The sequence below is a fragment of the Rhinopithecus bieti genome, unplaced genomic scaffold (genome assembly GCF_001698545.2).
Source record: "Rhinopithecus bieti isolate Rb0 unplaced genomic scaffold, ASM169854v2 scaffold_5840, whole genome shotgun sequence".
NCBI classification, from domain to species: Eukaryota; Metazoa; Chordata; class Mammalia; order Primates; family Cercopithecidae; genus Rhinopithecus; species Rhinopithecus bieti.
The window spans coordinates 158762-170527 of record NW_016804838.1 but is presented as its reverse complement, the minus strand read 5'-3'; the positions used below and the strand labels follow the sequence as shown (position 1 = coordinate 170527).

Genomic DNA, 11766 nt, shown 5'->3' with positions numbered 1-11766 from the left:
TGGGGCAGCGCGGCCGCCCCCACCCCGGCCGCCCGGGTCCGCCCTGCGCGCGATCGATCCGGCCGGCGCCGCGGCTTCAGAAGCCGCAGGTTCTGGAAGCGCAGGTCCCGGGCCGATTGTCCTGCTCGGCCGCGACTGCCGCCTCTCCCGACCGCGGGCGGTCGGCCTGGATGTCTGCGAGCAGGAGCGGCCGGGCAGATGCGACCTGCGCCTCTCTTGCTGACAGCCCCCGAGATGGCTTTCCGGGACGGGGCCCCCGAGCCCGGGACGCGGGTCCGCGCGGAGAGCCTGCGGGACGGCCGGCTGAGGACCGCATCCTCCCGCGCTCCCTTAGAGCCTAGCCCGGGGCTCTCTGCCGCTTCCCACGTGGGCCCCCGCGGCCGGGCCCAAACCCCACTAAGGCCTTGTGGGTTCAGCCTATTTCAGTGAGATTTCTGCGGATTACACGCGGGAGGCACCAGAACCGCGAACAGACTTTAAAAACCACTTTGTAAATGTTTCTGTTTTTTGTTGCAGGGTGTTATTTAAGTTTTAAAGACGGGAGTGGCACGTGTTATTTATAGTGTTATTGAAAGTTCACCGTAGTTGGCTGTCAGTCTTAAATCATTACAATGTATTGTAAGAATTAGTAACTTTAGATTATGTCACAAGTCAGCTAGATGACAATTTCCTTCAGAGCTTGTGTCCTAGAAGTTTTGTTGCCGTTTTTTGAAAACAAGGCAACGTGTTGCAACGGTCTAACATGGTATGGGGGAAAAGGACACCGGAATTGGGGGTGGGGGCGCACCTTTGGAGGTGGCCTCACAACGCATTCAGAAAGGAGGTTAGAAGGTCCTGTTGCTTAGACCGTCCCAGTCCATCCTGTTAGGATTTGTCCTGGTCCACGCTGGCCTCAGGTGGAGCAAATAGCAGTTAGAACTGACTACTCTGCCCTTTATGTGCGCCTTAGGGCCTGAAATTGGGGGTGGGGGCGCACCTTTGGAGGTGGCCTCACAACGCATTCAGAAAGGAGGTTAGAAGGTCCTGTTGCTTAGACCGTCCCAGTCCATCCTGTTAGGATTTGTCCTGGTCCACGCTGGCCTCAGGTGGAGCAAATAGCAGTTAGAACTGACTACTCTGCCCTTTATGTGCGCCTTAGGGCCTGAGGTTTTTTGTTTTGTTTTGTTTTGTTTTTTTCGTTTTTTCTCTTTTTTTTTTTTTTGAGAGGGAGTCTCCCTCTGTCGCCCAGGCTGGAGTGCAGTGGTGCGATCTCCGCTCACTGCAACCTTGGCTCACTGCAACCTCCACTCCTGGGTTCAAGCGATTCTCCGGCTTCAGCCTCCCAAGCAGCTGGGATTACAGGCACGCGCCACCACGTCCGTCTAATTTTTTTGTACTTTTAGTACAGACAGGGTTTCGCCATATTGGCCAGGCTGGTCTCGAACTCTGGCCTCAAACTCCTGACCTCAAGTGATCCACCTGCCTCGGCCTCCCAAAGTGCTGGGATTGCAGGCATAAGCCACCCCGCCAGGCTCAGGCCTGTTTTCTTAAACACACAACTTGCCTTAATGAAGAAATGGTTATGAAGGATCTTTATTAGGTAATAAAGAAAAAATGGCTAAGCATCCTATTCAGTTTCTTCCTGCACCGGTTGCTTTTCTCCCACAATTTTTAAATTATGGTATAATACATGTAACATGAAATTTACCATCCTAACTTTTTTCTGGAGACAGAGCCCCACTCTGTCACCCAGGCTGGAGTGCAATGGTGTGACCGTAGCTCACTGCAGCCTCAACCTCCTGAATCCAAGTGGCCCTCTCACCTCAGCCTCCAGAATAGCTGGGATCACAGGCATGAGCTGCGGCTCCCAGCCTTTCCCACCGCTTTTTCCAGTGTACAGTTCATGGCAGTAAATACATTCACATTGTTGTGTAACCGTCACTACCATCCATCTCCAGAATTATTTTTATTTTGTAAAGCCGAATCTCTGCACCCATTAAACACTAACACCCCAGTCCTCCTCTCCCTAGGCTCTAGTAACCCCCATTCTCCTGTCTCTTTTTTTTTTTTTTGAGACGGAGTCTCGCTATGTTGCCCAGGCTAGAGTGCAATGGCGCAATCTCGGCTCACCGCAAGCTCCGCTTTCCGGGTTCACGCCATTCTCCTGCCTCAGCCTCCTGAGTAGCTGGGACTACAGGCATCTGCCAGCACGCCTGGCTTTTTTGTATTTTTAGTAGAGACAAGGTTTCACCCTGTTAGCCAGGATGGTCTCAATCTCCTGACCTTGTGAGCCGCCCGCCTTGGCCTCCCAAAGTGCTAGGATTACAGGCGTGAGCCACCGCGCCTGGCCTCTCCTGTCTCTCTGAATTTGATTACTCTAAGTACCTCATGTGAGTGGTATCATGCAGTGTTTGTCTTTTTGCAACTAACCTATTTCATTCAGTATAATGTCCTCAAGGTTCATCTGGGTTGGTTGATTTTTTTTTGAGGGGAGAAGACTGGGTCTCGCTCTTTTCCCCAGGCTGGGGAGCAGTGGTGCAGTCTTAGCTCACCGTAACTTCGAATTTCTGGGCTCAAAGAATCTTCAAGCCTCAGGCTCCCGAGTAGCTGGAACTGCAGGCGAGCACCACTGTGGCCTGTCCCTGGGCTGTTGACTTTTAAAAGGAGCATTTTTATTCCTGGAGGTGGGCTTGCAGCAGGAACACAGACCTGTAGCTCTGGAGTCTTCTGGAGGTCTCCAGATTCTCAGCTGCTTGTGCACAGCCAGGGCTGCCTTCGTGCAGTCATGACCTCTCACGCCCCCGTCTCTGTGGAGCTGGCCCTGGTTTTAGCACCCAGAGTCCTACCTTCCAGGCAGTTTGGGAGGGTTGGTTAGCAGTCAGCTTCTAGGAGCTATTTCCTGCTGTCCTGAGGCCATCCTGGCACTGTCTCTCCGCATCCTGTGTTCCCATAGGGCATTTACCACAGCTGGGGAGCAGTTAGAACTTACCTTCTTTCCCATCCGCCCTACAGACTGTAAGCGCATGTGGATAGACAATGGGTCTTTCAGATTTCTACTCCAGTAGATGTTTCTTAAATTTTTTTGAAGTGTTTTTTTAAGTGGATGAATTCAGTACAGCTTAGGGTGCTTGCAAAAATACTTGTTTTGCTTCTGCAGTTGATTATTTTAAGGGGAGGCGTTTAATTATTTCTAATTACTTTGTCGTTTGTCCTGTAGGTTCCCCCTAAAGGACTCAAAACGTCTAATCCAATGGTTAAAAGCTGTTCAGAGGGATAACTGGACTCCCACTAAGTATTCATTTCTCTGTAGTGAGCATTTCACCAAAGACAGCTTCTCCAAGAGGCTGGAGGACCAGCATCGCCTGCTGAAGCCCACAGCTGTGCCATCCATCTTCCACCTGACTGAGAAGAAGAGGGGGGCTGGAGGCCATGGCCGCACCCGGAGGAAAGATGCCAGCAAGGCCACAGGGGGTGTGAGGGGACACTCGAGCGCCGCCACCGGCAGAGGAGCTACAGGTTGGTCACCGTCCTCGAGTGGAAACCCGATGGCCAAGCCAGAGTCCCGCAGGTTGAAGCGAGCTGCTCTGCAGGGTGAAGCCGCACCCAGGGCGGCCCAGGAGGCCGCCAGCCAGGAGCAGGCCCAGCAAGCCTTGGAACGAACTCCAGGAGACGGACTGGCCACCACGGTGGCAGGCAGCCAGGGAAAAGCAGAAGTGTCTGCCACAGATGCTGGCGATGAGAGCACCACCTCCTCCATCGAAGGGGGCGTGGCAGATAAGAGTGGCATTTCCATGGATGACTTTACGCCCCCAGGATCTGGGGCGTGCAAATTTATTGGCTCACTTCATTCGTACAGTTTCTCCTCCAAGCACACCCGAGAAAGGCCATCTGTCCCCCGAGAGCCCATTGACCGCAAGAGGCCGAAGAAAGATGTGGAACCAAGCTGCAGTGGGAGCAGCCTGGGGCCCGACAAGGGCCTGGCCCAGAGTCCCCCCGGCTCATCACTTACCGCGACACCACAGAAGCCTTCCCAGAGCCCCTCCGCCCCTCCTGCCGACGTCACCCCAAAGCCAGCCACGGAAGCCGTGCAGAGCCAGCACAGCGACGCCAGCCCCATGTCCATCAACGAGGTCATCCTGTCGGCGTCGGGGGCTTGCAAGCTCATCGACTCACTGCACTCCTACTGCTTCTCCTCCCGGCAGAACAAGAGCCAGGTGTGCTGCCTGCGGGAGCAGGTGGAGAAGAAGAACGGCGAGCTGAAGAGCCTGCGGCAGAGGGTCAGCCGCTCCGACAGCCAGGTGCGGAAGCTACAGGAGAAGCTGGACGAGCTGAGGAGAGTGAGCGTCCCCTACCCGAGTGGCCTGCTGTCGCCCAGCCGCGGTCAGTACCGGAGCCTCGGGTACCCATGCCCCCTTCCCGTTAGGAGGGGTTTCTCTGCAACGTAGCCGATGTCCCCTGAGCATTTCTGGGGCGGGGCGGGGTTGCGGGGTGTGTCACAATCTCCCTGTGCTCTCAGGAGGAGGCTCTGGTCGTAGCCACATCTTGTAGATAAGGGAACCCAGGTTAGAAAGCAGGCCTCACTGCACCTGGTCCCACAAGAGGCCTCTGTGTATATAGGGATGTGGGCCGTGAAGGAAGCAGGCAGCGTGCATCAGCTGGGAGCACCTGAACGCCTCTGTGGAGAGTGCACAGGGAAAGATAGCTTCTGTTTCACACCTTACGCAACAGAAATTCCAGATGAGTTAGGAGCTAGATGGAAAATAAGAGTAAACTCTCAGAAAGAGCAAATACCAGAAACTGTTAAAGTCATGAGGAGGTTCTTTCCGTTTCCGTTTTGATGAATATCCTTGAAGTTAAATCATCATGAACGTTAATAATTATTTAACATCTATTCAATTAAAACATCTCTTGAGACTGGGTTCGGTGGCTCAAATCTGTAATCCCAGCACTTTGCGGGCCTGAGAGGGGCGGATCACTTGAGGTCGGGAGTTCGAGACCAGCCTGGCCAATATGGTGAAACGTAGAAAAACGTACTACTAAAACATACAAAAATTAGCTGCACATGGTGGTGCACGCCTGTAATCCCAATTGTTGGGGAGGCTGGGGCAGGTGGATGGCTTGAACCTGGGAGGCAGAGGTTGCTGTGAGCCAGGATTGCACCACTTCACTCTGGCCCGGGTGACAGAGTGAGACTCTGTCTCAAAAAAAAAAAAAAAAAAAACCACACATCTATTGAAATACAGTACATTCTCAGCTGGGCGTGGTGCACACTCCTGTAATCCCAGCTACTCGGTAGGCTGAGGCAGGAGAACAGCTTGAACCTGGGAAGCAGAGATTGCAGTGAGCCGAGATGGCACCACTGCACTCCGGCCTGGGTGACAAAGCCCAACTCTGTCTCAAAAAAAAAAAAAGGAAATGCAATACATTCTCTTTTGCAAAAATTAAAACTGCAGCAATATAGACTAAAAGTGGTAAAAATTCTTGTTTCTTACCTACCTCCCAAGTTTTATTCCTTGCTGTTATTAAAAATTTGGTGTATAAGCCAGGCACAGTAGCTCATGCCTGTAATCCGAGCACTTTGGGAGGCCAAAGAGGGAAGATTACTTGAGTCCAGAAGTTCAAACCAGCCTGGGCAACATGGGGAGACCCCATCTCTTTTTTTTTTTTTTTGAGACGGGGTCTTGCTCTGTCACCCAGGCTGGAGTTCAGTGGTACAATCTCAGTTCACTGTTAAATAATTTAAAAATTTACTGAGTATCATGGTGCACGCCTGTGGACCCAACTACTTGGGAGACTGAGGCAGAAAGATAGCTTGAGCCTGGGAGGTCAAGGCTGTAGTGAGCTGTGATGGCACCACTGCACTCCAGCCTAGGTGACAGTGAGACCCTGTCTCAAAAAACAAAACTTCCTGTGTAGTCTTTATATGTTTATTAGCTCTATTTCTGTTTTTTCCCCCATTTTACTGTTAAGTGCTTCTTAAAATTGGTTTCTCGATACTTACATATGGCGAATGGTTTCCTTTGCCTGTCGTATACATAGGAAAACCATTTTCCTAGCACATTGTTGATTTCATCTGGATCAATGTTTGTCGATAAGCATATGATAGTGGGACAAGATTTTCAGGGCCTCCTGGATCCCCAGGGGAACAGCCATTAGCACAACCAAAAACAAAGCCCATCCGACGTGTTTTCTCGATGCGTCCGACGTGTTTTCTCGATGCGTCCCAGGAGCAGGAACGCGGCCACTGAGTGCTGCTAACCTAGATTTTCAGATCAAATCTAGATTTTCGGATTCTCAGGTTGAAATTGCATACTATTTTCTCTTGGAATTTTATTTTATTTTATTTTTTAAGACAGCATCTCACTCTGTTGCCTGGGCTGGAGTGCGGTGGTGAGATCTCAGCTAACTGCAACCTCTGCCTCCTGGGTTGAAACAATTCTCCTACCTCAGCCTCCCAAGTAGCTGGGATTACAGGCACCCATCACCACACCTGGCAATTTTTTATATTTTTAGTAGAGATGAGGTTTCACCATGGTGGCTACAAGTGTGAGCCACCGCACCAGGCCTTCCCTCGGAATTTTTTTTTTCCCCCGAGATGGAGTTTTGCTCTTGTTGCCCAGGCTAGAGTACAATGGTGCGATCTTGGCTCACCACAACCTCCGCCTCCTGGGTTCAAGCAATTCTCCTGCCTCAGTCTCCCTAGTAGCTGGGATTACAGGGCTGGGATTACAGGCATGTGCCACCACACCCAGCTAATTTTGTATTTTTAGTAGAGACGGGTTGGTCAGGCTGGTTTCGAACTCCTAAACTCAGGTGATCCGCCTGCCTCGGCCTCCCAACTTCTCTCCGAATTTTAAAGCTGTTTGTAGTTACCAGAGGTGATGTTGCTTTTGACACCTTCTGTCTGTTCCTCTTGGTTAAACTTACCGAAGTTTGTCGCCATTACAGGTTTTTCCAAACAGCCAGCCCTTTGTGTCTCTGAGTTGTTGTTTATGCTCGTTAATCCTTACATCTTTTTACTTTCTTGGGTTTTTCCTTGTAGTTCTGGCTCCTGGCATGTTCCTTAACCCTGCAATGGAGGCTGTGGCTCTTCTGTTCCTTGGGCTATGCGCCATAGCTCTTCCTCTCTCCGCTTTTGTTGCTGTTCATTTCTGAGTCGTTTGTAATTCCAGCCTTGATGCCCCCTTTAACCCTGTGGCTATTTAAAAGGGTGTTGACAGATTTTTAAGTGCACACAGATTGGGGGAGGGGAGCTAATTTTTTTGTAGTTATTTTAACATTTGACTGCATTACTGTCTAAGGGTGAGGCCTGAAGGAGCTCTGCCTTTTGGACTCCTTTGAGACTTCACTGTGGCTCACACAGTCCCTTTTTGTGACTGTTGCAGTGTGGGGCGGGAAGAACGGGTCCTCACCGCTCCTCACCTGAGCCCCTCTTTGTGTCATTGTTGAGAGCTGATCGGTCCTGTATGCCACCCTCCCTAGGTGGAGGCTGTATGTCATCTTAGTTCCAGGTACTTCTTATTCCTCCATCAAGCAACCGTGATTATTAGATTGAAGTATACATTTTACTGGCTACTTCACTTACTATTGTTTATTGTATCCAAATTTCCCCTCCTTTTTGGCAGTATTTAATGACTTTTTTTTTTTTTTTTTTTTGAGACAATCTCAGACTGGAGCGCGGTGGCCTGATCTCGGCTTACTGCAGCCACAACCCCCTGGGCTCGAGGATTCTCTCGCCTGAGCCTCCTGAGTAGCTGGGACTACAGGCGTGTGCCATCACGCCCGGCTAAGGTTTTGTATTTTTTTTTTTTTTTTTGGGGGAGAGACGGGGTTTTGCCATGTTGGCCAGGTGAGCCACCGTACCCAGCCATGACTTTTTTAAAAAAAATTCCTATTCCAGTACAATTTTGAGGGGGCCGCTGGTGACTGTTGTGGCAGTCCCAAGGTAGCTGGCGATGGCTCAGACTTTAGAGAGGGAGTGGCGGTGGTAACAATGCTGGAGGACTGGCTGGGTTCAGCGGGTTGAGAAGCAAAAGAGCAGCAGGCCAGCTGCAGGGATTAGCTTGAATACCTGGAAGATGCTGAGTGGGAGAGACTTTTGGGGAGGAGGCAAGAGATGGGGGGGAGGAACAGAGTTTGAGATGCTCTTGGGTGCTGAGGCCGGGGTTTGAACAGTCCGAGGCCAGCAGCTGGCCTCTGGGAATTGGGCATGTGAGTGTGGGGGTGGAGGGCAGAGGTGTTTGAAGCCTTGGGGTCAAGTGTGGTTCTAGGCTGGGCTCCAGTGCCCGGCCCAGGAGCAGGCCTTGCTGAGAGAGGGGCAGCCGAGGTGGGTCTAGGGGAAGGCCGAGAGGTCATTCAGGAAAGAAGGGTGCCCTGCTGTGCTGGATGCTACTCTGATCAGAATGGAGAGAAGGGGGCTGAATGTGCCCCAGGATAATGGAGAGAAGGGGGCTGGACACGCTCCCAGGGTCACTGGTGACTGGAATCTCACTGGAGAGGCCGGTGGAGCCGGGCAGAGAGGGGGCCAGTGATGAGGGGTCAGGGCCAGGTTTGGCAGTGAAGAAGAGTGAGGCAAGTAGACACTAGCCAGAGGAAGTGTGGCTCCAGGGAGAGTGTGTCAGTGGGGAGGGCCGTGCAGGGCCAGGCCCCTGAGAGCAAGGGACAGGTGCGGGCACCCCCCTGCATGCCCTCTCCCCAGGGTTGCAGTCTGTCACACCGTTTGCCGCCTGTATCGCAGGCCCCAGGGTCCGCATTCTCTGTGGTTCTTGCTGCCCATGGGGATTTGTTCTTCACTGACAGAAACTTTGGGTCATTCTTTAGGGATTTACGTGGAAAGGGCTACACACTTCTATTCAGCTCGTTGTGTTTAGCCAGTGTCTGCTTTTGGGCAGGTTCCCCAAACTGAAGGATCGGGCCAGTGGGCTTAAGAGGTTGGTCCAAGCCACCCTCCAGAGGCTGTGCCCGCTGGCGTTCTGTGGGCGTGGTTCTCTTCTCCACCGCGCTTCCGCGAGGATACATTATTAGTACTTCTATGAACCACATGTCTGCGATCTTGCTGGTCCACTGAGTTATAAATGTTCTTGGTATAGTAAAGATACCAACCCCTGTTAAATATTATTCATCTGTTTCCTAAGTTCAGTAATGTAACACTTGCTTCAGAATCTGTTTTCTTTTCATTCCTTTATGGATTCATTATCTACATATAATTCTTGAAATCTGCATTTTCAAACTCCAAGTACAAAACAAGTGAACCTTAATGTAAACTGTGGACACTGTTTGTAACAATGTATCAGTATTGGTTCATAACTTGAGACACACATACCACATTAATGCAAGACGTTAATCACAGGGGAACAGGACAGGGTGAGAGGGTGAATTCTCTGTACTATCTGCTGGATTTTTCTGTCCTAAAAACAATCTGTTAGTAAATAATAAATGGAAGCTGAAGAGTTGGGAGAAGTGCAGACAAAACAAGAATGTCAGAAGAGGATTAATGGTGAAACTAGGGACAGGTGTATGGGTTTATTACACTATTCTGTTTAATTTGTAATGTTCAAGATTTTTCACAATAAAAGTTGTTCAAAATCCAGATTAGCTGGGCTCAGTGACTCACGCCTGTAATCCCAACACTTTGGGAGGCCGAGGCAGGTGGATCACTTGAGGTCAAGAGTTTGAGACCAGCCTGGCCAACAGGGTGAAACACCATCTCTACTAAAAATACAAAAATTAGTTGGGCGTGGTGGCACGTGCCTGTAATCCCAGCTTCTCAGGAGGCTGAGGCAGGAGGATCACTTGAACCCAGAAGGTGGAGCTTGCAGTGAGTGGAGATCACGCCGCTGCCCTCCAGCCTGGGTGACAGAGTGAGACTCCGTCTCAAAAAAAAAAAAGTGTTAAGAGATAGTAGAAAGAATAACTGTTTTTTTTCCTTCTTACGATGTTAGCTGTAGTGTTTTTTGTTGTTGTTGTTTGGTTCTTTGTGTGTGTGTGTTTTTTTTTTTTTTTTTTTAACGTAGTGTCGCTCTTGTTGCCCAGGCTGGAATGCAATGGCGAGATCTGCAACCTCCGACTCCCTGGTTAAAGTGATTCTCCTGCCTCAGCCTCCCGAGTAGCTGGGATTACAGGCATGTGCCATCATGTCCAGCTAATTTTTGTATTTTTAGTAGAGACGGGGTTTCACCATGTTGGCCAGGCTGGTCTCCATCTCCGGACCTCGTGATCTGCCTGCCTCGGCCTCCCAAAGTGCTGGGATTACAGGTGTGAGCCACCAAGCAGTAGTTTTTTTATATGTCCTTTATCAAGTTGACAAAATTCCCATTTATTCCTGTTGCTGAGAGCTGTTATCATGAATAGGATGTTGGAATGTGTCAGATGATTTTTTTGCACCTATTAATGTGATCCTGTGATTTATGGTCAGATGATTTGCCTGTTGATGTGACAGGTTACGTTAATCGATTTTAGAGCATGGAGCCAGCCTTGCATACCTGGAGTAGATCCCACTGGGTCATGGCATATAATTCTTTTTATACATTTTTTTTATTCAATCGCTAATGTTTTGTTAAAGATTTTTCATCTGTGTTCATGAGAGATATTTGTCTGTAATTTTGTTTTGTTTTTTTTTTTGAGATGGAGTCTTGCTATGTCGCCCAGGCTGGAGTGCAGTGGCGCCATCTCAGCTCACTACAAGCTCCACCTCCCAGGTTCAAGCAATTCTCCTGCCTCAGCCTTGTAGCCATTGTAACATCGCAGTACAATTTTTTAAAAAATCAATTTAGTGTAGCCTCAGTGTACAGTGTTTAGAAAATCCACCATAGTGTACAGTCATCTCCCAGGCCTTCACATTGACTCACCCCTCACTCACCGACTCACCCAGAGCAACTGCCAGTGCTGCACACTGCAATGATGGTAAGTGCCCTGTGCAGGTGTACCATCTATTATCTCTTATACCATATTTTTACTGTAGGTTTTCTATGTTTAGATGTGTTTTAGGTACACAGACACTTGGCACTGTGTTACAGCTGCCTACAGTATTCAGTAACACGCCGTGGTGTGTAACCTGGGAGCACAGGCTCTGCCATACAGCCTAGGTGCGCGGTACGCAGTAAGTGCGCTCTGTGACGTTTGTACAGTGATGAACTTGCCTCATGATGCCTTTGTCAGCGCATGCCCGATCAGTAAGTGCTGCGTGACTGAAGGTGAAGTGGCCTTCATTGGAAGGCATCCCCTTAACCTGGCTGGCAGTCAGCTGTGTTTAATCCCGCAGCGCCTGTAAAATTCCTCAAGTGTCCTTGTTCTGTCTCCCTGTTGTCGTGGAGTTTCTCTGAGTTTGCCTTCCACAGCCTGCACCTGGGCCTTTTCCACTCCCACCCAGGATGTAATGCTGGAGCCTGCAGGGCTGGGAGGGGACGCAGGCTCCAGCTTGTGACTCGATTTAAGTCTGTTAGTGGCCCGTGTCCCTGAGCTGTGACCTTCACATGTGTCCTTCCCTTTCTCCTTCCTGCTTGGGTGAGACGGGAGACTGGCAGGGCTGGAGTGGTGAAATGCCCTTCCCCAGCTGAGATGAGTTCCTGGTGAAGTTGGCTTCACTGCAGAGCAGGCCTTTGCCTGGAGAATGCTCTGGGCTTATTTCAAGGTGGTCAACCTCCCCCTTCTCCTCCCAGAGACATGAGGTGATTTTTTTTTCTTGGTTTTTCGTGGGGAGAACCTGATGGGGTTCCTGGGGTAAAACCCATGAAAATGTGGGGCCCCGGGAGATTCTCACACCTGCCGTGTTCAGCCTCCAGCATTTTG

The 11766-nt window shown here is 50.3% G+C and overlaps 1 protein-coding gene across 1 annotated transcript in view; it reads left to right on the top strand.

Moving 5' to 3' along the window:
- The first annotated feature begins 3194 nt into the window (after positions 1-3194).
- Positions 3195-11766, top strand: part of THAP4 (THAP domain containing 4) — a 47482-nt gene continuing 38910 nt past the window's right edge. The window contains exon 1 of the mRNA XM_017870681.1: positions 3195-4359. Coding sequence (XP_017726170.1) covers positions 3525-4359 — 835 coding nt within the window. The 5' untranslated portion in view covers positions 3195-3524. The remainder of the gene's footprint in view (positions 4360-11766) is intronic.